This window comes from Diadema setosum, chromosome 4, assembly GCF_964275005.1.
Source record: "Diadema setosum chromosome 4, eeDiaSeto1, whole genome shotgun sequence".
NCBI classification, from domain to species: domain Eukaryota; kingdom Metazoa; phylum Echinodermata; class Echinoidea; order Diadematoida; family Diadematidae; genus Diadema; species Diadema setosum.
The window spans coordinates 38,015,353-38,038,448 of NC_092688.1; the positions used below are offsets into that span (position 1 = coordinate 38,015,353).

The 23,096-nt window shown below is 39.8% G+C and overlaps 2 protein-coding genes across 2 annotated transcripts in view; one reads left to right on the top strand and one right to left on the bottom strand.

Annotated features, from left to right (window-relative positions):
- The window catches only part of LOC140227843 (uncharacterized), a 233,850-nt gene that overhangs the window by 75,695 nt on the left and 135,059 nt on the right, over positions 1–23,096 (top strand). The gene's annotated exons all lie outside the window — the stretch shown is intronic.
- LOC140227088 (uncharacterized) overlaps positions 18,723–23,096 on the bottom strand; it is a 101,153-nt gene continuing 96,779 nt past the window's right edge. Inside the window, exons 13-14 of the mRNA XM_072307518.1 lie at positions 21,901–22,059; positions 18,723–18,914 (exon numbers count right to left, since the gene is read on the bottom strand). Coding sequence (XP_072163619.1) covers positions 18,723–18,914; positions 21,901–22,059 — 351 coding nt within the window. The remainder of the gene's footprint in view (positions 18,915–21,900; positions 22,060–23,096) is intronic.

The window sequence follows — 23,096 nt, forward strand, 5'->3', positions numbered from 1 at the left end:
ACCCGACCATTCTCGACATCTCCAGAATCTCTCCTCGACAACCACACAGATCTCTACTCGAATATCCCGATCTATACACGATCGCCACACGGTCAATACTCGATTTCTACTAGACTGCATAGACCAGCTCGACATGACTCGATCTGTGTAAGATCTTACATCGAACGGGTCGGCAGGTTCGTACAGTGATCGAGTGAAAGAAGAAGTGGTTACAGTATTCGTTTTATCATATGAGACAGCTCAGCATTTATGCTTAAATACGGCGTGGCCCAAAATAGTGCTATAAAACTGACTATTAATTACAAAAGCATGAATGAACGACAGAAATGATTATCTTTAGTGTAGGTTTTACCGGCCAATTTCGCACTTTTGTCAGTGCATTTGATAAAGGGTTCATTCAATTTAGCGAAAATCCACACCACTGCACATTCTGTCATTTAAAATTGCAAGTTGTTCGTTCAATTTAGCATTCCGATCAATGAAATTTGCACATGTGCCTTTCGAATTCGTAAAACGGGCATTCAAATTGGCACGTGCTCTTCAGTCATTCAAATTCGCCAGCATTGGCGAAAGGGGTATTTCAGTCATTCAATTTCGCGTATGGGCAGTCAAATTCCTAACATGTTCATTGACATTAACGTCATGTTATTTCTTTTTTGAAAATGTGATGACATTTAAACGCGTTTTTCTATGTGACTTATTATTTCATCCACGCACTGTTAAGCAGTAAACGTATCCTATTTTTGACCATATCATATAACTCGAGTTTGCTCTTCTGTAACGTCCCTTTTCTTTCATACATGACATTTTAGGCCTACTGATGTACCAATTCTCTAGTTTAAATTCATATTCTTACAGTCATGACGGTACAAGTTAGATACAGACCCGGGGACAGAAAAAGAATTATAGGAATATTTGATGATCATAACCTTGACTTCCTACAACTGGCCGACACACGGACTAAAGCGCTCAACGGCGAGATAAGTTGTGGCCATTCACATGTTGCACTATCTTCGGACTTGAAGAGTCACCAAGCACATTAAAGAAAAAAAAAAATGTTGCCAAAATCTCTGAAATGAGTACGAAAATACGTAATGTAATGACGCATGGAAATCAATAACTATGTTAAGAAAATAAAGAAAGAAGCAAACCATAAACATTCGTGCTATTGACTGCAGGAGATGTTAAATTGATTGCCTAAAAATGAATTGGAATGAACGAGACCAGCATGTCCGTGATCACGTGACTATATCATTCTAAACTGAACGAACGTATAACCAAATGGTGCTTGCTTTACGAATTTCAATTGAAAAAGTGTTAATTAGAATGAGGCTAAAGGTAATTTGAATTCTCCAAAATGAATTTGAATGAAGAGATCATAAAATTGAACTACCGAACATGTCATCTAAGGCATATTTTGCTAAATTGAATGCAGCAATTAGGAATTGGACTGAAAAAAGTGCGAAATTGGCCGGGAAAACAAATAGTTGATAGAAGAACACTCCCTATTTTGAAACAACAATCATCAATTCTCGTGTAGGCGTTTCGATTCTATAGTCATTTTTCCTGAAAAAAACGATGAAAAAGGCTGATCACTGCTGTTTGTGAGCCACTCAAAAAAGGTACAATAAATGCATTCAGTTGTATTCATTCATTTTATCCCTTTTCAGCAGCTATTTTTGACGCATTCGTTATCAGTTTTTACGGCTTCACTATCGCTCAGTCAAGTAAGATATCAGTGCCCAAAGTTACAGATTTTGTAAATCACAAACTTTCATGGAGATCAAAGCGCCTGCTCGAAGATTGATTATCATTGTGTCAAATGAAATTTGAGGTGTTCTTTCTATTGAATTATATAACGATTTCATTTAGCCGCTCATATCTTTTTATATAAGAGACAGTTTTGTAGCACTCTGTCTGCCGGGACACCATGTATAATATAATATATAGGTTCGTTCATATGCATTCGATATTTGCAGTGGATGTGAAGAATAGCAAATCTAAGTTTGATGTCTCATAAAAAAAAAAAAAAAATGTTACACCGCCACGCTTCGTAAGTGCATTACATATAGGTGGGCTGAAATTAATTTGGTCTAAAATGAAACGTAGGCCTATATGCGCATAAATGCACCATTATATAGAGTTAAAAAAAAAATGACTGTTCTAAACTCCTAGTGAGTCGTGTTATCTTTGTCATCATTGTTCTCATTATTCAAGAATGAAAAAGTAAATGAAAAATATGTATCTATTCTGTGTTGTTTGAAGGTTTGCATGGTGAAGTAAATGAGGGAGAAAGATTTGCGGTGACACCATGAGTATGTAGTCCTTAACCGGATCGTTGTTTGGCAGAAGAGCCTAGAAAGGGGAGAAATGAAGAGAGAAGCGACATATGGGGGTTGTGAGGAGGGCAAAAAGTGAAGAATGGGGGACAGTAATGGGCTGGAAGTTGAAGTTGCACTACTGAAGACGGTAGAGAAAGGAATACAGAGAGTGGCAAGGAAGAATATTGTGAGAATCAAGTAAGATGTTCGGACATCGTTAGAAGGGGAAAGATGAAATAGAAGGGAAGAGGAAGAGGAAGGAGTTGAATGTTGGAGAATCATGGAGATAGGGGAGAGCAGTGAAGATTCATTTTTTCTCCTCCACAGCATTTATTTCTAGGATCAACAGTAGCTCCCTCTAATTTACGTCTTGAATTTCAATTTGTTATTTCTTCTTCTTTTCTTTGCCCCCCCCCCCCTTTCTCTGTCTCTCTCTCCCTTCTCTCGACATATTCTCATCTCTCCTCTACTTACCCTTCCTTCGAAGGATTATTCGTCCTTTCTCCACTGATTCCGCTTTCCATAGCCACACTGTTCGCCGACTTCGTTTGTCTCTTGGTTTCATGAATCTTCACTGCTCTCCCCTATCTCCACGATTCTCCAACATTCAACTCCTTCCTCTTCCTCTTCCCTTCTATTTCATCTTTCCCCTTCTAACGATGTCCGAACATCTTACTTGATTCTCACACTATTCTTCCTTGCCACTCTCTGCGTTCCTTTCTCTACCGTCTTCACTAGTGCAACTTCAACTTCCAGCCCATTACTGTCCCCCACTCTTCACTTTTTGCCCTCCTCACAACCCCCATATTTCGTTTCTCTCTTCATTTCTCCTCTTTCTAGGCTCTTCTGCCAAACAACGATCCGGTTAAGGGCTCATACACATGGTGTCACCGCAAATCTTTCTCCCTCATGTATCTATTCATTGATAAAGTATAGGCCCAAGAGTGTGTAAAAGAAAATACATTGAATTCAAAGTTCATGAAGTGTGCTGATACGTGGAACAGAGCACATTATTATGAAAATCAAACAATATAACATTTTACACTAGCAAAAAAATCATGAAAATCTTGGTTGTTTATTTTTTTTGTCAACTCATCCCAGCCAATCGATATCAAGATGGACTTCAAGCAATGTACATACAACTCTCAATAAAAAAAAAAAAACTTATTAAGCGAAGCCAAAGTGTAACATCTACGTCAATAAAAGTACAGTTAATCACTGAGCATTGAATCTACGTTACAACTACTGTTTTAACACGGCAGCGCAAGAAATAGATTTTATTTTAACGTAACCAACTTCAACTTTGAAACAGACAAGCTAGCAAAAGAATTCAAGAAACATTTCTCAGTTTATAAGTAAAGTAAATAATCTAGAAAATTTCCTTTCGCGTTACAGTCATACTGCCAGAATACCGGATTTTTCTCAGTTTCAGTTGTGTTTCCTTTCTTTCTTCCGGCATTTTTGTCTGGAGAGTCTAATTCTGCCATGTCTGCTGTTTAGGGTTTACTGTCTTTTCTCCCTTCGTGGCCCTTTTCTTTTCTTTAGTGGGCCAGGAGTGGCTGAAGATACTGACGACATTTAACTTTTTAACGTGATCAAGGACTGCATATATTTTTTCTTAATACATGAACAATAAATGAGTGCTAAGAAAGTACGTCGGCACCTGCTGCAACCACTGTCAAAAAGTGCTCGGTATTTGATCGAGTGCCGGTCGAAGCATGATCGAGTTTAGTCGAGTATCGATCGATAGCAGTCCTATATCGGTCGTGTAGCGGTCGAGTTATTCATGAATTCATGAAACTGATGAATCCTGGATCGAGATGATCTGAAATCGATCGTGTAGCATTCGAGTATAACTCGAGATGATCGGGAGCTGAGCTCGGGGAAAAATCCGTCCCGACCACACTAGATTTCTACACGACCGATTCCCGATCAGCTCGATCTCTTCTCGATCACTACCCGAGCTGTTGGTGTTCGGGCTTCCTACTCGAATATTTTGGACATGTCCAAAATTATCGTGAAGGAAGCAGTAGCGATGCCGATCAAGGTAGATCGACCCCGAATACCAATGCCGAGCGAGCCCGACCAGGCTAAAAAAGCTTGATCGGGATTGATCGAGTTGATCTGATCGGCAGTGGGAACGTACCATAATATAGTAGTGTCAACCAACTCTTAAAAAAGAGCGAGTCTTATCCCGAAGCAGGACTAGCAGCTCATCACAACTGAATCCATCTCTATGACCCTCCAAAACGTAGTCAGTCTCCATCAATACATGTACATAATGAGTACATATAAGTAGATAAACTGATCAAAAATGACTGCGGAAATAGACAAAAAGCGACAATATATGAGCTATAGAATGATAATGAAGAGTCACATTGCAAGACACTTGGTATGCAATTTATAGACGAGGTTATATCATTACAATAAACGCTTGCTAATGTAATTATACTGTACACAAAGTATTCGGTCGCCTATAAACACTTTTTTTTTTAAATATATACATGCATTATAGGTAGCTCATTTACAAATGCCTCTACATGTAAAACTGTCGTACCACGAAATGTATCATTACTTAATGTTAATCGTAATTTTTCAATGTCAATCCATTAAACTATGCGAGCGACAATTGTGACAGGCAAATTTCGAAACAATCAAACGGTATGCATTAATGTTGGTAAGACGAATATCATTCATGAGTTGGCTTTGACTGGAGTAGAATGATGATTTTATATTCCTATTTTTTATGTGCCAAACGAATGTTGTGCTAAAACTCCATGTGCAATGTAATATAATCATCTTTGTGTCACCTCCTCGTTCTTTATCTCCATCGAGGGTCTATGACGTATTGCATTTTTGGTTGTTGTTTTTAAATACAATATTCGTCTCATCAGAAGTAATTCGAAGATTGCTTTAAAATCAAAATCAAATTATTGTTCAAAATGCACGATACAAATTCATGACTCAATGATTATAAATATTTGTTAACGTTCTTACAACTTTGGGAGAGTACTGACATCGCTTCTTGATGTCAATGTAGAAGGTTTTATTATGTAACTTGTATCCACAGGTGGACACGTGCGAACATAATGAAATCAGGACAGTCTTCCAAATTAATTGCTCTTCTTCACAATATTGTTAAGCACGTTGCCTGTGTATGTGTGAGCGTGTGTGCATGAGTGCATGCGGTTTTTTTTTTTTGTTTTTTTGTGTGTGTCTTTCTTTTTCCAGTGTAATGTATGCTTACACTCTTGCTAGCTGTTCGTAATCCTGCTCCTCAGGAGCCGATAAAATGTATTGTGCATGAGTCAAATACAACGTCCTTGGAAGCAGAACACAATAATAATTATTGTATCAACAAGACCGGTCAACAAGGTATATCTTCCAGCCATAAAAGAGAATTTTCACAAGTTACTGTCACCATAGGCGCCGGAAGTTGGGGGATGGGGGGGGGGGGGGGCAAAACGCATTTTTGCCCTCCCCCCCCCCCCCAAAAAAAAAAAGCCCCCCCAAAAAAAAACAAAACAAAAAAAAAACAAAAAAAACAAATAATAATAATGATAATAAAAATAAATGAATAAACAAAGAAAATAAATTAAATATGTATGTACTGAGTATGAATAAAAGGGAAAAAATATGGCTACAAACGGCAGCTTTTAGACTGTAAAATGTCAAAATTTTCCAGCTCGCTCGCTTCGCTCCCTCGCATTGAATCGTTATGCCACTCTCCTAATGTTTCTGCCAGTAATTGCCAGCAGTTGCGTCCGATGCCCCCTTAATTTCCAAAGCGAAAGATATAGCTACAAACGGCAGTTTTGGGACTGTAAAAATAATGTCAAAATTCTCAAGCTCGCTCGCTTTGCTCGCTCGCATTGAATCGTTATGCCATTCTCTTAATGTTGCTGCCAGTAGTTGCGCCCGATGCGCCTCCCCATTAATTTCCAAAGTGAAAGATAAAGCTACAAATCCCAGTTTTGGGACTGTAGAATGTCAAAATTTTCAAGATTGCTTGCTTCGCTCGCTCGCATTGACTCGTTATGCCATTCTCCTATTGTTGCTGCCAATAATTGCCAGCAGTTGCGCCCGATGCGCCCCCATTTATTTCAAAGCGAAACGTGTAGCTACAATTAAAACTCCAGTTTTGGAACTGTAGAATATCAAAATTTTCAAGCTCGCTCGCTTCGCTCGCTCGCATTTTATTGTTATGCCATTCACCTTATGTTGCTGACAGTATATAATTTGTCGATCGTTTCACACCGTCATTCCATAATCCATGGAAGGAAAACTTACAATGTTCCTTAATGACTGTGTTGTTGAATGTATCACATTCCGTAATGTATTGCAGTCCCATTATTGCTCATGCACACACGCACAAGCATACAGACCGTCTAATTGACTTTATGGTTCCCCCCATGTTTCGAACCACCGTATGTGTGAGCGTGTGTGTGTGTGTGTATGTGTATATTGTGTAGCATATGCATGGTCTAATCTTGAGCCCCCTCCAATGTTTGCCCCCCCCCCCCCCCAATCCAAATCTGCTTCCGGCGCGCCTGACTGTCACTATGTTGGAGCAGGGACTCCAGATCGTATCCGTCGTGTTTAAGTTTTGAGCGTTTTCTGAATGTATTTTTTTTTCAACTTTGGTCGGTATGCAGGCACATACCTCTGGATCGTCCAGCATTCCTCACTAGAATGAGTTTTTACAATGTTTCACTATATGTCCCGTCCTCCGTTCTTATTCATTTTTGTCCCTTCTCGATTTCTTTCCCGATTCGAATGTTGCTTCAATATCTTTCTGCTAGTGTCCTTTCGTTCTGGCAAATGTTCTCATTCTCTTCCTTCCCTCACTTCCTTTTTTAAATCTTTTTTGCCCCCCCCCCCCCTTCGGTTCTTCCATTCAGTCCAATTTTATTTCGGCATTTTTTTCATGGAAAACATATATTGAAATATAACAACACGTGTATCTGACAATAGAATAGGAAAAAAATAATATTACATCCATAGTATTATATTCACAATCTTTAAAGTATAAACATAACAATGAGATCAAAGGAATCGAGGATACACTTTCAGAATAAAGAGGAAGAAAAAAAAAACATGCAGGAGCCTGTCGTCTCAACAAGCACATGCTTGATAGTGATGGCAGCCTCAGAATCTCAAAAAGGAAATAAGAAACATGATAATACAAACAGAAAATGGGCAATTTCCCATTGAAATGCTTTGTGCTAATTCTGTGGCGTCTTGTCTATCAATGTCTAAGAACTTTATGACTCTTCCCTATGACGTTTAGCTTTGGTTAGTTCTCCTCTCCAGCATTTATTTTGTTCTCTTGCTTGTTCTCTTCCTCCTCTTTTACGAGTCCTTTCTTTCCCTGGTCCTCCCAAGAAACCCACTCCTCAAAGAGTATAACATACTTCCATAGCCGTTTGTCTAAGATTCGTCAGGAGCTTATAAGTGTTCTGGAGCACAACCTTGTCCTGTTTCGTGGCTGCTCTCGCCTTCTGCACCGCTGTCATCACTGGGTGTCTATTGGAGAGTTAGAGGGGATCAGCAAAATAATCAAGTTGTGTCAGATAATTATAGAGATGACTTGTGAATTCTTGTTGGATCCGAATAAGTTACCGCGGTTACGCCAACCCTAATTGTCAGTATTGCTAGTTTTCACTCGAAGCTTATGGGACAATATTAGCTTGACCAGTCTTATTCCTCTGCACCTTCAATCTACACATTTTACGCGAAGATATGCCTGAAATTGTATTTTATGCACTTTGAAACACACTGTAATTACGGTTTGAATATACGATGTAGACTTATTTATCATTTTTTTTTTAATGATCCATGTACTACATGTACGCTTTAGTAATAGTGTGCCTCTCATTTTCCATATACCTACTTCATTGTTATCCTTAAAAACAAACCTTAAGAATTCTGGATTATACAATCTATATCATATCTGATTATACACGATGCGATTATTTTTCATTTCGTACTTTTTTCCTTGATTGGAATTACATGTAGTTAAGCTATGTGTAATTGTTTTTCGCCTGCTTTGTTTCACTCTTTGCTGGATGGAGAAAAAAGGAACTGAACTGAAAAAGTGGCGTTGCATGTCTTCGCTCAAACTAGCTAAATCTTTGCGCAGTGCACATGATTGTCTAGAAAATCTTAAACTGAAGTAAGCAACCTAATTTTGCCTAAATCTGAGAGCACTAAAATTAGAAAGCTAACTTAACCTATTGTGCAAGCAGCAGCGTGCGTTGTGAAATGTAAATTGTTTTGAGCGACAACATGCAAGTGGACGTCGGTATAAACACTTCCCAATAGCCTACACCAAACAATCGTTATGCATCAGTGATTTACTTTTGCTCCCCTCTATATCGAATTATGATGTCCAATACTACTCCAATTCATATTTAAAAAAAAAAAAAAAAAAACCTAGCTTATGTTGAAATTCAACTCATTTTCCTGACGGAAATATGAGTATACCAATCTTCTTTTTTTTTTCATATCAAAAGTTTCTAGCATTATCTTAGTAAAAACACGAAGGTATCAGGTTTTTTTTTTCTTTTAATTTTATTAATATCTTAAAGTAAAGTTGAAAGCAGATCAACGATGTACCTTCACTTCTTTTTCCATTTTCTCACCATTTATCATCCTTTTTCTTTCTCTTCACCAATGACCATTATAGTATTCATGAAAATTATTTTAATTCTTATTGGAATTTCATAAATCATCTTCAACAAGTGGATGGAATGCGACTTATTATTCAATCATAATTCTTTGGGGAACGTGCTATTCGTAAGAGATTTATTATCAGACTATTTTCCAATGCTGACTAAAGCTTGAGGATGTGTTTGGTAGCGATTTGGAATAAATTATATCACTCCTTCCAAACGTCATAATTATGGTCGTGCGCATTGTGACTTGTGGTCGAAACATTTTCAAAGTTGCCTTGACAGTATTAGCAAGGAGTGCCCTGACATGCAAATCTCAAAGGTGCATAAATAGCCACCGGCCAAGTCTAATTATTGTCTTCGTGCCCTATATAATGGCAGACAGATAATGTATTAATAATATAAAGTTGTAAACGAAAGAGGGCGGGCTCTTATTGAGAGAGTAATGTGAAGTACATCAAGTGAAACTGAAGTTGCGAGGTCTTCAAAACGTACTAGTGTAAACAAAGAAAGAAACATGTTTGTTACCATCACAAGAAGATACAATGCAAACTCTTTGCTGAGGTAAATATGGCTTTACAATGGGGAAAATTGCCCATTTTAATACGTAAAGGGTGCTGCTAACGATGGAATACATCTTTCCAGTTTGTGTCGTTTTTAATGGGGCATTTGATTTCCACTTCTTTTTTATTGCTTCCACCGGCTTTCCTACTGATTTCGGTTATGCTAGCTACAATGCTTTACTACAATTACATGCGTTATAATTGATGAGATGAAAATCACAATTATTATGTATACCTCTGTTCCTCCTTGATAGCAGCTTGCTTAACGACGTGCCATCGATGATGATGCACTCCATCTAGAGCATGATGAACAATGATATGGAAGAGGCACATATTCTATTATCAACACAATCAATTTTTATTTCCTCTAAACAAAATTATTTCAGGGCAGCATACCGAATACAAATTTAATCACGCTTTGTTTGCTGACTATCGAATGGCACATCCATCTTCGATGCAGAAAGTTCTCATTTCAATTTTCTTAAACAAAAACTTCAATTGATTGTCGGGTGCCGGGAGGGATCCCGAATACACGTGTTTTCAATGTCAACGCTTGAGATATTTAGATTTTTGTTTTCATTTTAACTTTCAAAACACACTATATCTGCCATTGGCATTGTGGAAGTTTGCAACTAGATTACTTCTATCTGGATTGATGGACTTCCGAAATTGTTGCCACCACGAAGGCATATAACTGTTGCAATGATAAAGTCGGGACATCAAAGTCTTGATGTCATCCCCCCCCCCCCCCTGCTTTGAACGGGACAGTGCTGGACTGATGAAAATTACTAATTCTTACTTTACAGCGTGAAGCCTGTGAGACAATTGTCTCAAAGAAGGTCCTTTCAAGGTTCAGCCATAGGAGATCGGCACGTGTAAGATGGGGCAGACGACAAAGAAATTCAGCCAAATTTGCTGCTGCTGACTCTGAGACGAGTCGTTCTTTTGACACCGAAAGATCGGGTAGTATTGCCAATTCCCTGATCTGTAACAGTAAGAAAAAATAAATAATCAGTTATGAACCTTTAAGTACAGGTCTCGTTACTCATTTTCTTTTGTCTGTTTCTGATTGTCGATGTTTCCGTAATTTTCTGATCATGGATAATGTCATTAATTTGTACATGTTATATCGCCATTATAATATTGAGTAACTCAATGAAGCCCGGATATTAGACATAAAAGCTGTGATAAAGGAGCATCAAACATTACAGTAAATCCAGGAGAGAATAAACCGTTTGATAAAAGGAAGGCGTCACATTGCTTTCTCGATTATCATTGAGACTGTATGACTCGACGTCCTAGTAGCCTTCATGTTAAGGTGAACGTGTCTCTGTCTACGCTCAAAATGTCCCATACATTTTGGAAACAAATGATAGCTGGTCAAAATTATGTTTTATATTATAGTTTTCTTTTTCTTTTATTTCTTAATCATAAAGGCATACCCCTCTTCCCTTGTTTGGTTCCATTCAATCACCTGGTCTCAACTTCTATCCGTTCTCCGTTTTTCTTTCGCCAACACTAACTATCCGGGACTTACAGCCAAACAAGCTTGCTGTCATGTAAGTCCCGTCATACTTGTCGTTGTACAACCCCACTTCGATTTCGACCAATTATCATGATTAATGATTGCACTCGTTAAAGTTACCGGGTAAAAATATTGTAATTTATTTCCATTCAACGCAATAACTTCTCTGTTAATTTGAATGAAACATATTAAATAACCTTAAATTTCTTCATTCAAACCAACATATGAAACCGATGTCAAGTAGTTGTTTTCTTTAATTTGTCAAAGTCATCGTTTGATTATGTGTCTTTGCGTCTGTTTTGTAACTATGTACTAGCCGTCCTCTTTCTCTTCCCTTTGTAACGAAAAAAAGCAAAAAACAACAACAACAACAAAACAAAACAAAACAAAACAAAACAGACAAACAAGCAAAAATATACATATCTACATTTTTTTCTTCTTGGGACTAAAAAAACAGCTGCACCATCTCAATCGCAGCGTTTAGGGATTCCCTCAATTCCTCTCTCTCTCCCTCCCTCCCTCCATCCCCCTCCAACTCACCATCCTCTCTCTTTCTCTCTCCATGATTTTGCAGTGATTGTTTCATAGCAGAAATTTGATAATCAAACTTATCGGAGAAAAAAAAAATGTGTATCATCAGAAAAGTAAAGACTGTTTAAAGCCCATCCGGATAAAGTTTAAATATTTTTGAATTGATTATGTTTACATTTCAGTATATTTTTCATTGCATGAAAAGTGTCCATATCTATGCTTTCGTTCATACATTGAATATGATAATGGTAAGGAGGACTGTAAGAGTAACAATCCTTGTTTTCAATGTAAAAAAGAATAAGATTTATTTGTAAAGGAATTAAACATAATTATAAATCACACATACCAGGTTCGTTCTCATTTTCGAAGAAGAATTTACGTAACCCTCCAAACACTTTATCATCATTCTTTTTCACGAAATCAACACACTCATATGATGCGATGACACTAATAACGACATTATTGAAAGTAGCAAAAAGGCATTCTCCTTTTATACATATAAATACGATGAGCACATTTTGACATGACCTGGGGGTGTTTCATAAAGCTGTTCGTAAAGTTACGAACAACTTACGAGCGACTGGTGTGGTGATCAGTTCTGGTGTGCTATACTTATCAGAATTTTCATAATTCAGCACAAGAACTGATCACCAGTCGCTCGTAAGCTGTTCGTAACTTTACGAACAGCTTTATGAAACACCCCTAGGTCTTCCAAGAGTTTGCGAGATGATTGCCATGTTTATGCTAATGCTTTAATAACATAGATCAAATCCTGCTGTAAATTTCGTGTATATGTTTCGCCTTGGAGATTTAGCAAAGGCAGTTATGTTTTGAGGTTATCGCTTTTGGTTGCAAAAACAGAAAAATATTATTCAAATAAATTCAATACTAATATCATGTCACTGTGATTTGACAAACAAACAAACAAACAAAGAAACACTTTGCGAACTTATACCGTATGTCCCTCCCCCCCCCCCCAAAAAAAAAAAAAAAAAATACAACGGGACCCTCTGCAATGACATCTTCAAAAATAGTGAATCAATCCAAATAAGAATTCAGGGTATGTTATGTTTGTGAGTTCACTTGAGCCGAAATAAAGACAGTTCAAAGTCATGATTTGAAGCCAATCACAAGAGTATGTCTGTACTCCTTTATTAGTTCAGTTGCAGTCCCCTTGTGTATACAACACATATGGATACATGTATGTCAGTATACTGTACTATCATATAGTCTGTGTCTTCAGACCTTGTATGATTAGTCTACAACTCAGTCTCCTATATAACATTCCTCCCCCTTTAGATAATTATACCCGGGGATTTGTTTTTTTTTTTTTTCAAACTGAAAATTCAAATACTCGTTACATTTCACTCAGTGCTTTGGTGAAAACAAGTATACAAAATATTTCTTCTAAATCAATAACTTCTCCTTGCTTATAACCAATGGTTTTACTTAAACCACACTTTCTGATTATCAATCAATTTTCTTAAACACTGTACTTCAGTGTACTCATAACATAAATATCTTTACAATGTTTGTTTTTGTTTTGTTTTTTCATTGAGCTTGAGTTAACATACTCCTCATAAATGTACATGTATCCTGATGTATAATCAAAAAATCATTATACAAATGATATATATTTCTTTTCATCATACCATTAGTACCTGAAATTACTGACATAAAGCATAACTTTTACCTTTTCCTGGCAAAACTGAGACTGATTTCTCACCAGTGCAAATAATTAAATACAACATTAATTTTGTATCTTCTTTACCCTCGTAACCATTGATCATTCACTTCCTTTCAACTTTTACCCATGTAACACATCAAAAGTTACACAACTCTTTGTACAACTCTTTTTACAGTAAAACTTAGTGTTTTTACTTGTACATAACATATTCATCAAATCTTTTGGGTGTTTTTGTGTTTCTGTTGGAAGTGCGTCTCTCTGTTTGGGGTGTGTGTGTCATGCCTGGCATGTCTGTATCTGTGGGTGAGGGTATTTCCTCCACGTTCCTGTCTGAGGGTGCTGCACTTGTTGGAGCTTCACCTGCTGGAGCTTCGTCGAGCAGCTCTCCAGTCATGCCTGGCGCTTCTATCGGCAACCCGATTAGCGGATCCTTTGGTGGTTGAAATTCCTGTGTAGGCTGTGGGAGAGCACTTTCCTCTGTGGTGTACTTCCTGATCTGGTCGATGTGGCGTCGGACCACTCTCCCATCATCAAGCTCAACGTTACACATGACAGGATTGATGATTTCCGCGACTTTTCCATACAGCCATGTGGGGCCTGCATAGAAATTCTTTACCATCACGTGGTCACCAATACGGAAGATTCTCTCCTTCCTCCCTCGATCCCGTGTCTGCTTCATCAACGCTTGCTTCCGCCTCACCGACTTGTGGAGATCTGGCCGCATATTGTCAAGTCTCGTGCGGACTTTCCTCTTGAACATCAGCTCACTGGGCGACTTCCCCGTGGTTTCCTGAGGTGTAACACGATATCTCAGCAAGAACTTTTGCAGCTTCTTCTCCAGGTCAGGATCTGTTCCTTTCCTCATTCCTGCTTTGACAGTCTGCACAGCTCTTTCAGCTAATCCATTGCTGGATGGGTGTTTCGGGGGTGTTTGGATGTGGCAAATACCATTGCTTGTCATGAATGTGGCAAAGTCTTCCGACACAAATTGTGTACCGTTGTCGGTAACCACCGTCTCCGGAATGCCATGTGTGGCAAACACTCTTCTCAAGGCAGTCACTGTGGCTGTAGTTGTTGCTCTTTTAACCCGAACAGCTTCGATCCACTTGCTGTGGGCATCGACTATGATCAGGACATTCTCATCTCCGATGGTGGCATAATCACAGTGAATACGACTCCATGGCTTGTCTGGAAATTCCCATGGGTGGATAGGCGATGCAGCAGGGCTGTGTTGACTCTGCTGGCAACTTGGACAACTCTTCACTTGCTGTTCCAGTTGGCTGTCTATTCCTGGCCACCATACATAGGACCTAGCAAGAGCTTTCATCTTTACGATGCCTGGATGGGTGCTATGTAGCTCTTTGAGAATTCTTTCTCTCATGTCCGCATTGTTGGGTATGACCACTCTTGCTCCCCACAGGATGATGTCATCTTCTACTGTCAACTCGTCTTTCTTGCAGGAGAACGCCTTGACTTCTTCAGGCAGATTCCTTGTGTTTGGCCACCCTTCCTGGATGTATCTCTTCACCTGCGTAAGAACTTTGTCTTTCCTGGTGGCGCTCTTCACTTCCTGCGCATTAACTGGGCTCGTTTCGATGTCAGTTAACAGGTTGATGCGTGCCCTTCGAGTTTCATCCAGCTCCGCCAGATCTGGATGATCCCATGAGCTTCCATCTTCTGGGATAGGCAGGCGTGACAACGCATCAGCGTTTTGGTGATGTTTCCCCTCACGATGCACAATGTCGTAGCTGTATGCTGACAGGATCATATGCCATCTTGCCACTCGTGCAGACGCCATCGGACTTGCAGGCTTGTGCTCCCCAAAAAGTCCTATCAAGGGCTTATGGTCTGTGACAATTGTGAAGTGTCGACCATGCAGCTGTTTGTGGAATCTCTTCAACCCAAAAATGATAGACAGGCCTTCTTTCTCATATTGAGCGTAGTTCATCTCACTTGGCTTCAATGTACGAGATGCAAAGGCAACTGGGCGTTCCTCACCATCTGCATCCACTTGGCTTATTACCGCACCGAGCCCATACGGGCTAGCGTCCGTCTGTAACAACAGCGGCTTTGACGTGTCGTAGTGTGTTAAGACACAGTTTCTCTCCAATAGATGCTTGGATCTTTGGAAGGCAGCTTCTTCCTTTTTCCCCCACTTGAACTTCGGGTCGGGCTTGCTGCTTCGTTTTCCATTGGCGTTTGACCTGTAGTCAGCCTTCAGCAGCTCAGTCAACGGCGCGATCTCCTGGGATAGATTGGGGATAAACTTTCTGTAATATCCGAGCAATCCCAGATAGGCCTGAAGTTGACTCTGGTTCACTGGCTGTTCTGCTTGGCGTATGGCATCTACCTTGTCTTGTAGGGGTCGAAGGCCGTTCTTGTCTAGGTAATGACCTAGATACTCTACTGAATCTTTCATCAGTGCACACTTTTCCTTCTTCAAGCGCAATCCATTGCTCTGTAGCCTGGATAGAACTGCTTCCAGATGTTTCAGGTGGTCTTCATCAGTCTTTCCGCTGATGATTATGTCATCCAAGTAGGGCTTGCACATTGGGATATCTGCTAAGAGGCTTTCCATTGTCCTCTGGAACAAGGCTGGAGCACTTGCTATCCCGAAAGGCAGTCTTGTGTACTCAAATAGACCTCTATGAGTGTTGATTGTCGTATACTTGCGAGCCTCAGGGTCTAACTCTATCTGATGATAGGCGTGGCTTAGATCTAGCTTAGAGAACTTTTCTCCACCTTCAAGTTCCTGTAGAAGATCTTCCAGTGTTGGCAGGGGATACTGTTCTACCTTCAACATCTTGTTTGCTGTCAACTTGAAATTACCGCAAATTCTCATACTCCCATCTGGCTTGGGTACTGCGATGATTGGGCAGGCGACATCTGCAGTCTTCACAGGCGTGATGATGCCTTCCTCCAACAATTCATCGATTGCGGCATCTATCTGCTTCTTGGCAGCATAGGAAACAGGGGCTGCTTTGTAGAAACTTCCTTTCTCTCCACCTTCCTGTGGGTGAACTTTCGCTTGGTATCCTTGCAGCTTTCCAAGCTTTGTACAGTCAAATGTCTCTTTGTGTTTGTCAAGGATGTCCTGTAGGCTGCTCTGTACATTGTGGACAGTTCCATCACGGACTGGGACTTGGCTGTGCAGTTCAATACACGACTGCAACACTTCAGGGGCTTCCTGTATCCAATCTCTACCTAACAGGTTAACACCCTTCTCTACTACAAGGAGTGAGAGTTTCTTCGATGTTTGACTGTTGTCAAACTCGACATCCACTTTGACTTCTCCAATGATTGGCACACTGCTGCCGGTGTATGTCTTCAGAGACAGATGAGATCGAGTCAGTTCTCCTGGACTTCCCACTTTGCGATACACTCCGCTGGATATCATCGTCCATGGGCTACCAGTGTCTACTTCCATTTTTGTCTGATATCCGTTCAGCTTTACCTTGGCCTGGTAAGGCTCGCGATATCCTATCCTGTTTACTGTAGCATCTTGGATATGACTCATCTCGTTCTCTGATTGTTCCGGTTCCTCGGGAGAATCACCGTTACTATCATCATTGTTCATGTGATGAGCTGCTTTTGTTTGCTTGTACTTCCGTACTTTGTCGCATTGACTCTTGGTGTGCCCAGTCTTGGCACACTTGAAGCATGTTTCGTCCTTGAAACGGCATGTCCATGGGGTATGGTAACCACCGCATCTCCAACATCTAGTTGTAGTGGAGCTTCCACTTGGGTTGCTTGGCTTTTTAAGTGTCTTTTTCACTTGCTTGGGCTGACGTGACTTCTTGTCTTGGATCTTTCCAACCGTGGACTCAGGCGTTTTACTTAGCACTTTCAATCTCTCCACATCTTGGTTAGCAACTTCCATTGCTGTAGCTGTTTGAAGTGCTTTCTTCAACGTTAGTGATGGTTCGCTCAGCAACTTGCGCTGGATACCAACATCTCGGCATCCCACCACTAGCCGATCTCGGATCATGTTATCGAGTTCTTTGAAGTTGCAGCCTTCGCTTTGCTGTCTCAAGTTTGCAACAAACTGTGGAATTGTTTCGCCTGGCTTCTGGACAGTTGTATAGAACTTGTACCTCTGGACTATCTCGGTTGGTTTAGGCGAAAAGTGCGATTGCAGTGTCTCTTTGCACACTTCATATGTCTGCTCCGTTGGCTTGTTCGGTTGTAGCAGTGCTCTAAGTGTGTGATAATTCTTACAACCAACATTCGTCAAGAAAATTGCCCTTTTCTTTTCACTATCAGACACAGTATTGGCAGAAAACCAAGCCTCCAAGAGCTCAATCCACTCATCATAGGTATATCCCTCTTCTAACTGGGGCACGTTACCGATCATTGTCTGCGGGGTTGCCATCGTTAATTCACAGTGCGTACATGAACAAGACTATTCTGCTTGTGCTACTTCGTTTGCTTTGCCCACATAAAACGAATGTGTAGTTGGTACCGTATCTATACACATATATTAACAATCAGTAATTTCACTGAAGCACTGCCAATTGTACAAAACCATTTAGTTCACCGTGCTTACAAACTGCAACTATAGACCGACTATAGGGCCTACCAATCAGCTCATAGACTTGTAGTGTACACGTACCACGTATCAACTTACAACCTGTAACCGTTGGGCCTATGCACTATCATTGGTATAGTACATTATGACTGAAATTACACACAGTATTTGTCTGGTCCAGTTACAAGGCTAGGCTTGGACCAATTTGAGCTGGTAGGCTATTTGGTTTAGACCATTCACGGGCTTGTACTTAAACTAGAACACCTTAAGTACTAATTAGGCTGAGCTTTGGTCTAGTGTAATCAATTTGGTCCTACTTTGATAGGGCTTGGACTAACTCTTGTCCACTTAATTCACTCGAGCTATAGGACTTGCATGGTCCTATATGACTAGGGCTAGAACTTTGCGGTCCTTTATCATGTGGGCTTAATCTTTACCACTGGACTAGGACTAAATCGTCCTTTACGGGCTTACCACTTAGTCTTGAAAATGATGGACCAATTACTTGTATCTTTGGTCCTACTTTGGCTTATCAAGCCTAAACTCAAGACTTAGCTACTCAACTTTCAATTGCTGAACCAAAATCTTCGTATATTGTCCAACAAACTTACCACCTTGTGGCACTAGGCTGGTGTTGCATACATTATGGCTGTACCTGTAACAAAAGTTTACAACTTTGCATCCATGCAACAATAAACATCAAGCCATACAACTTGTTACAAAACTTTGTTCAACTGAGTCCATTGCTTTAGTTCATCAGTTAGAACTGCATGCTCTAACATTAGAGTCTATGTATGTTGCATGACTTGGCTGGGCTGGCTGGACCCGTTGTACGGTACTAGGCTCGGCTGGTCCTAGGCTGGGCTGGGCTTAACAGCTGGGTCCTCGTTGCACTAGGCTCGGCTGGTCCTAGGCTGGGTGGGCTTCGGCTGGGCTGGACCTTGCTGGGTCTCCGTTGCACTAGGCTCGGCTGGTCCTAGGCTGGGCTGGGCTATCGGCAGGGCTGGACCTTGCTGGGTCTTCACTGCACTAGGTTCGGCTGGTCCTAGGCTGGGCTGGGCTGGCTTCAATCGGGCTGGCTTCGGCTGGGCTGGCCTTATAGCTGGGTCTTAGTAGCCTTCCCAACTATAATGCTGGGCCTGAAACTGCTTTGGACCTCTATGGACTTAGGCTTGGGCTGGCCCTCAGATTTCATCTAACAAACTACCGTTGGAGTTAGACTTGCATCTGCAAAGCGTCTCTGAACTACACAAGTTCTATGAAACGGAGTCTAGCACTTCCGACATTCCTAGTTAGATCATGTAGCTTACTGGATTCTGTTAGATCTAGCTTAATTAGGGTCTAGCCTTCTTGTATCAACATAGAAACCTACTGCAAAGCGTCCATAGGTTACTGAAAATCCTAAACCGCTGTGGTGTCTATGTATATGATTATGAATGGATACTGTGTAGCCTTAATGTATCAAATGCTGCAAAGCGTTCATGACACAATCTCGTATAGCTGGGACTGTTCATAGGCCACCACTGACTGGATCACAAATTTCCCGTTGCACGATCCAATCTAAATCCATTCAAATCCACCTTTTCTCTTGGTCATCCACAAAATTGAGTTGTTCCAGGCAATTCTCTGAAGAAATCCCATCCTCGTCGCCAAATTTGTTATGTTTGTGAGTTCACTTGAGCCGAAATAAAGACAGTTCAAAGTCATGATTTGAAGCCAATCACAAGAGTATGTCTGTACTCCTTTATTAGTTCAGTTGCAGTCCCCTTGTGTATACAACACATATGGATACATGCATGTCAGTATACTGTACTATCATATAGTCTGTGTCTTCAGACCTTGTATGATTAGTCTACAACTCAGTCTCCTATATAACAGGGTATGAAACTATAACTCATTGTCCACATCTTATGAGGAATTTTGTAGAGGATGCCGAGAATGTCTTCCCTCCAAGTTCTGTCTATTGTATGCACACACGAAAGCATCGAAGTGCTAAACTTGGAAGAATCAGACTCATGACATGCTTTACAACTTTTCACATTTCTCTGTGACCGCTTAATTATATGAGTTTTGTTTTTGTTTTTCCAAAATAGAGCTAAGATGTTATATTTTAAGACCCTGAAGTTGCATTTAGACAGTTTAATCATATTGGGTGTTATCAACGCGAAAATTTGATTGTATTTTTTTTTTTTTTTTTTTTTGGGGGGGGGGGGACATACTGTATAGCACATTGAAATCGAGGGCTTGCACTCACGTACCTCCACGGCATGTGTTATCCCCCAAATTATGCGAACATTGACATCTCTAAAGACAATTGTATTTGACTTCCTTCCACTCAAGTAAACGTTTACCCTGGGTAACTTGCCTGGGTAACTTGTTAATTCTAGTGAAGCAATTAACCTAGATTTGCTTATTTGCAGCTAAGATTAACATGTCATCATTTGTTTAGTCTTTTCTTTTATTTATCAGTCATTGTTTATTGGACCGCCACACGCACGTGTGTGTCCGTGCCTCTGTTGTGTTACGATACCCTAGCAGCCCTTTTTCTTCTCCCTTCCTGAAGAAAAATAAATAAATATGAAATAAATACTAAAATAGATAACAAGATAAATAAATAAATAAATAAAATGTGAACAATGTTCATTTCCTGGGAATGATAGTACAGCGGCACTACCACATCACCCCATCTATAGGGATCTTATCCCACCCCCACATTCTCTTCTCTCTCCCTCCCCCCTCTCTTTCTCTCTCTATACGCTTGCGCACTGTTTGTGTCATAGCAGATATTTAATACCGATAATCAAACTTATCGTAGTGAAACGTGTGTATCATCAGAAAATTGGGAATGGTAACCCGTCTTCTTTCCCATAGGTGCATGGTGGCAGTCACGTGGTCATCGTTGATTATACGTCGATGCTCAAATGATTATATGTTACTTAACACTAAATGACATTATCACAGGTTATTGAAAGTACCAGAAATATTATACTCTCCTTTATACATACAGCATAAGGAGTGAACAGACTCAGTCAATTTAGATTGATTTGATTTGATATCTGAGTTTCTTTTCCATACATAAATGACATACAAAGTCAAGTGAACGAACTAGGAGAGATTGATCACAGTATAATTTGAATCTGATAGTTAAAACAAATAAATTATTAATTCGGATATCCAAGATTTTTTTTTTACACAATGCAAAATGAAAACAAACAAGCAATATTTCAAGCATTTATATTTACGCAACTATAGGATCCCGTATATCTGTCGTTATAAGATTAAGCAACTCTAGATGTACAGAAATTCAGGAGACCACCACCACAAGCAAACGCTTGACGAGTACAATGGTTTCAGAAATGATAGTCTAAACAAAACGACATTGTAAGAATAATGATAAAAGTCACCACTCACTGAGTGACGAAAAAGAGAAAAAGAGGAAAGAATTTTCCTGAAAGCAAATAAATGAATAAATAAATAAATAGATAAAATGTGCACAATGTTCATTTCCTGGGAATAATAGTACAGCGACCCTACCACATCACCGCATCTATAAGGATCTTATCCCTCCTCCTCCCTCCCCCACATTCTCTTCTCTCTCTCTCCCTCCCTCTCTCTCTCTCTCTCTCTGTCTTTCTCTCCCTCTCTCTCTCTCTCTCTCTCTCTCTCCACGTAGCGCACTGTCTGTGTCATAGCAGAAATTTAATACCGGTAATCAAACTTATCGTAGAGAAACGTGTGTATCATCAGAAAAGTAAAGACTGTGTAAAACCCATCCGGCTAAGGATTGTATTTCGGAAGTGATTATCTTTATTTTTTAATACATTTTCTCTTGCAAGAAAAGTGTCAAAACCTATTCTTTTGTTAATACATTGAGTGTCATAATGCTGAGGAGGACTAGAGTTGCAAACATTGTTTAATCAATGTTAAACAGAATGAGGTTCATTTGCAAAGGAATTACAGCCGACAAATAAATCACACATACCAGGTTCTTTTTTCATTTGTTAATGAAGAAATTATACATGCTTCCCAGGCTAAATGACTCATATCAATTATAGTCAAAGACTACATTACCTGGCACGATGATGCTGAGGCGACAGCTGTTGAGAGGAAACTATCTGGCAAGTAGGGACATTTCAGTGTAAACTTAGAAAGACGTGGCAGAGTAAACACCCATTCGGCAAAGTCTCCTCCCAATCTCCTCCCGAAAAACGCTAAGTGCAGATCTTCAATCTGAGAGGGAAAAGCGAATTAAGATATTGTGAAGACTTACAGGTGAAGAAATAATGAAATCATGTAAAAATGGTGAGAAGGAATAATCAAAGACAAAGCGAAGAGACCAATGTAAAGGTGGATGGAAGGCTGATGTATCCCATTGTAAAGGAACGGATGCTCGTGGCAGTGGGAATGGTAACCCGACTTCTTTCACATTGGTGCATGGTGGCAGTCACGTGGTCATTGTTGATCATCATACTTACTATGGTCACAGGATCACATGTTACGATAACACTAAATGACATTATCAGGTTATTGAAAGTACCAGAAATATGTACTCTCCTTTATACAAATAGAACAAAAGGAGTATACTGACTCAGTCAATTTTGATTGATTTGGTTTGATTTCTGAATTTCTTTTTCATATCAATACAAAGTCATTTGGACGAACTAATTGATCATAGTATAATTTGAATCTGACAGTTAAAACAAATAAATGATCAATTCAGATATCCAACATTTTTTTTTCTAACACATTGCAAATTGAAAACAAACAAGCATTATTTTATGCATATATATTTATGTAAACATATAGGATCCTGTATATCTGTCGTTCAAAGAAAAATTAAGCAACTCTTGATGTACAGAAATTCAGGAGACCATCACCATAAACAAACGCTTGACGAGGACATTGGCCTCAGAAATGATCGTCTAAACGATACGACATTGTAAGAATAATTATAAAAGTCACCACTCACTGAGTGGCGATAAAGAGAAAGGGAGGGAAGAATTTTCCGGAAAGAAAATAAATGAATAAACAAATAAATAGATAAATAAGTAAATAAAAAAATGAGCACAATGTTCATTTTCTGGGAAAAATAGTACAGCGACCCTACCACATCACTGCATCTATAAGGATCTTATCCCTCCTCCTCCCCCCCACATTCTCTTCTCTCTCCCTCTCTCTCTCTCTCTCTCTCTCTGTTTTTCTCTCCCACTCTCTCTCTATCACTCTCTCTCTCTCTCTCTCTCCACGTTGCGCACTGTTTGTGTCAG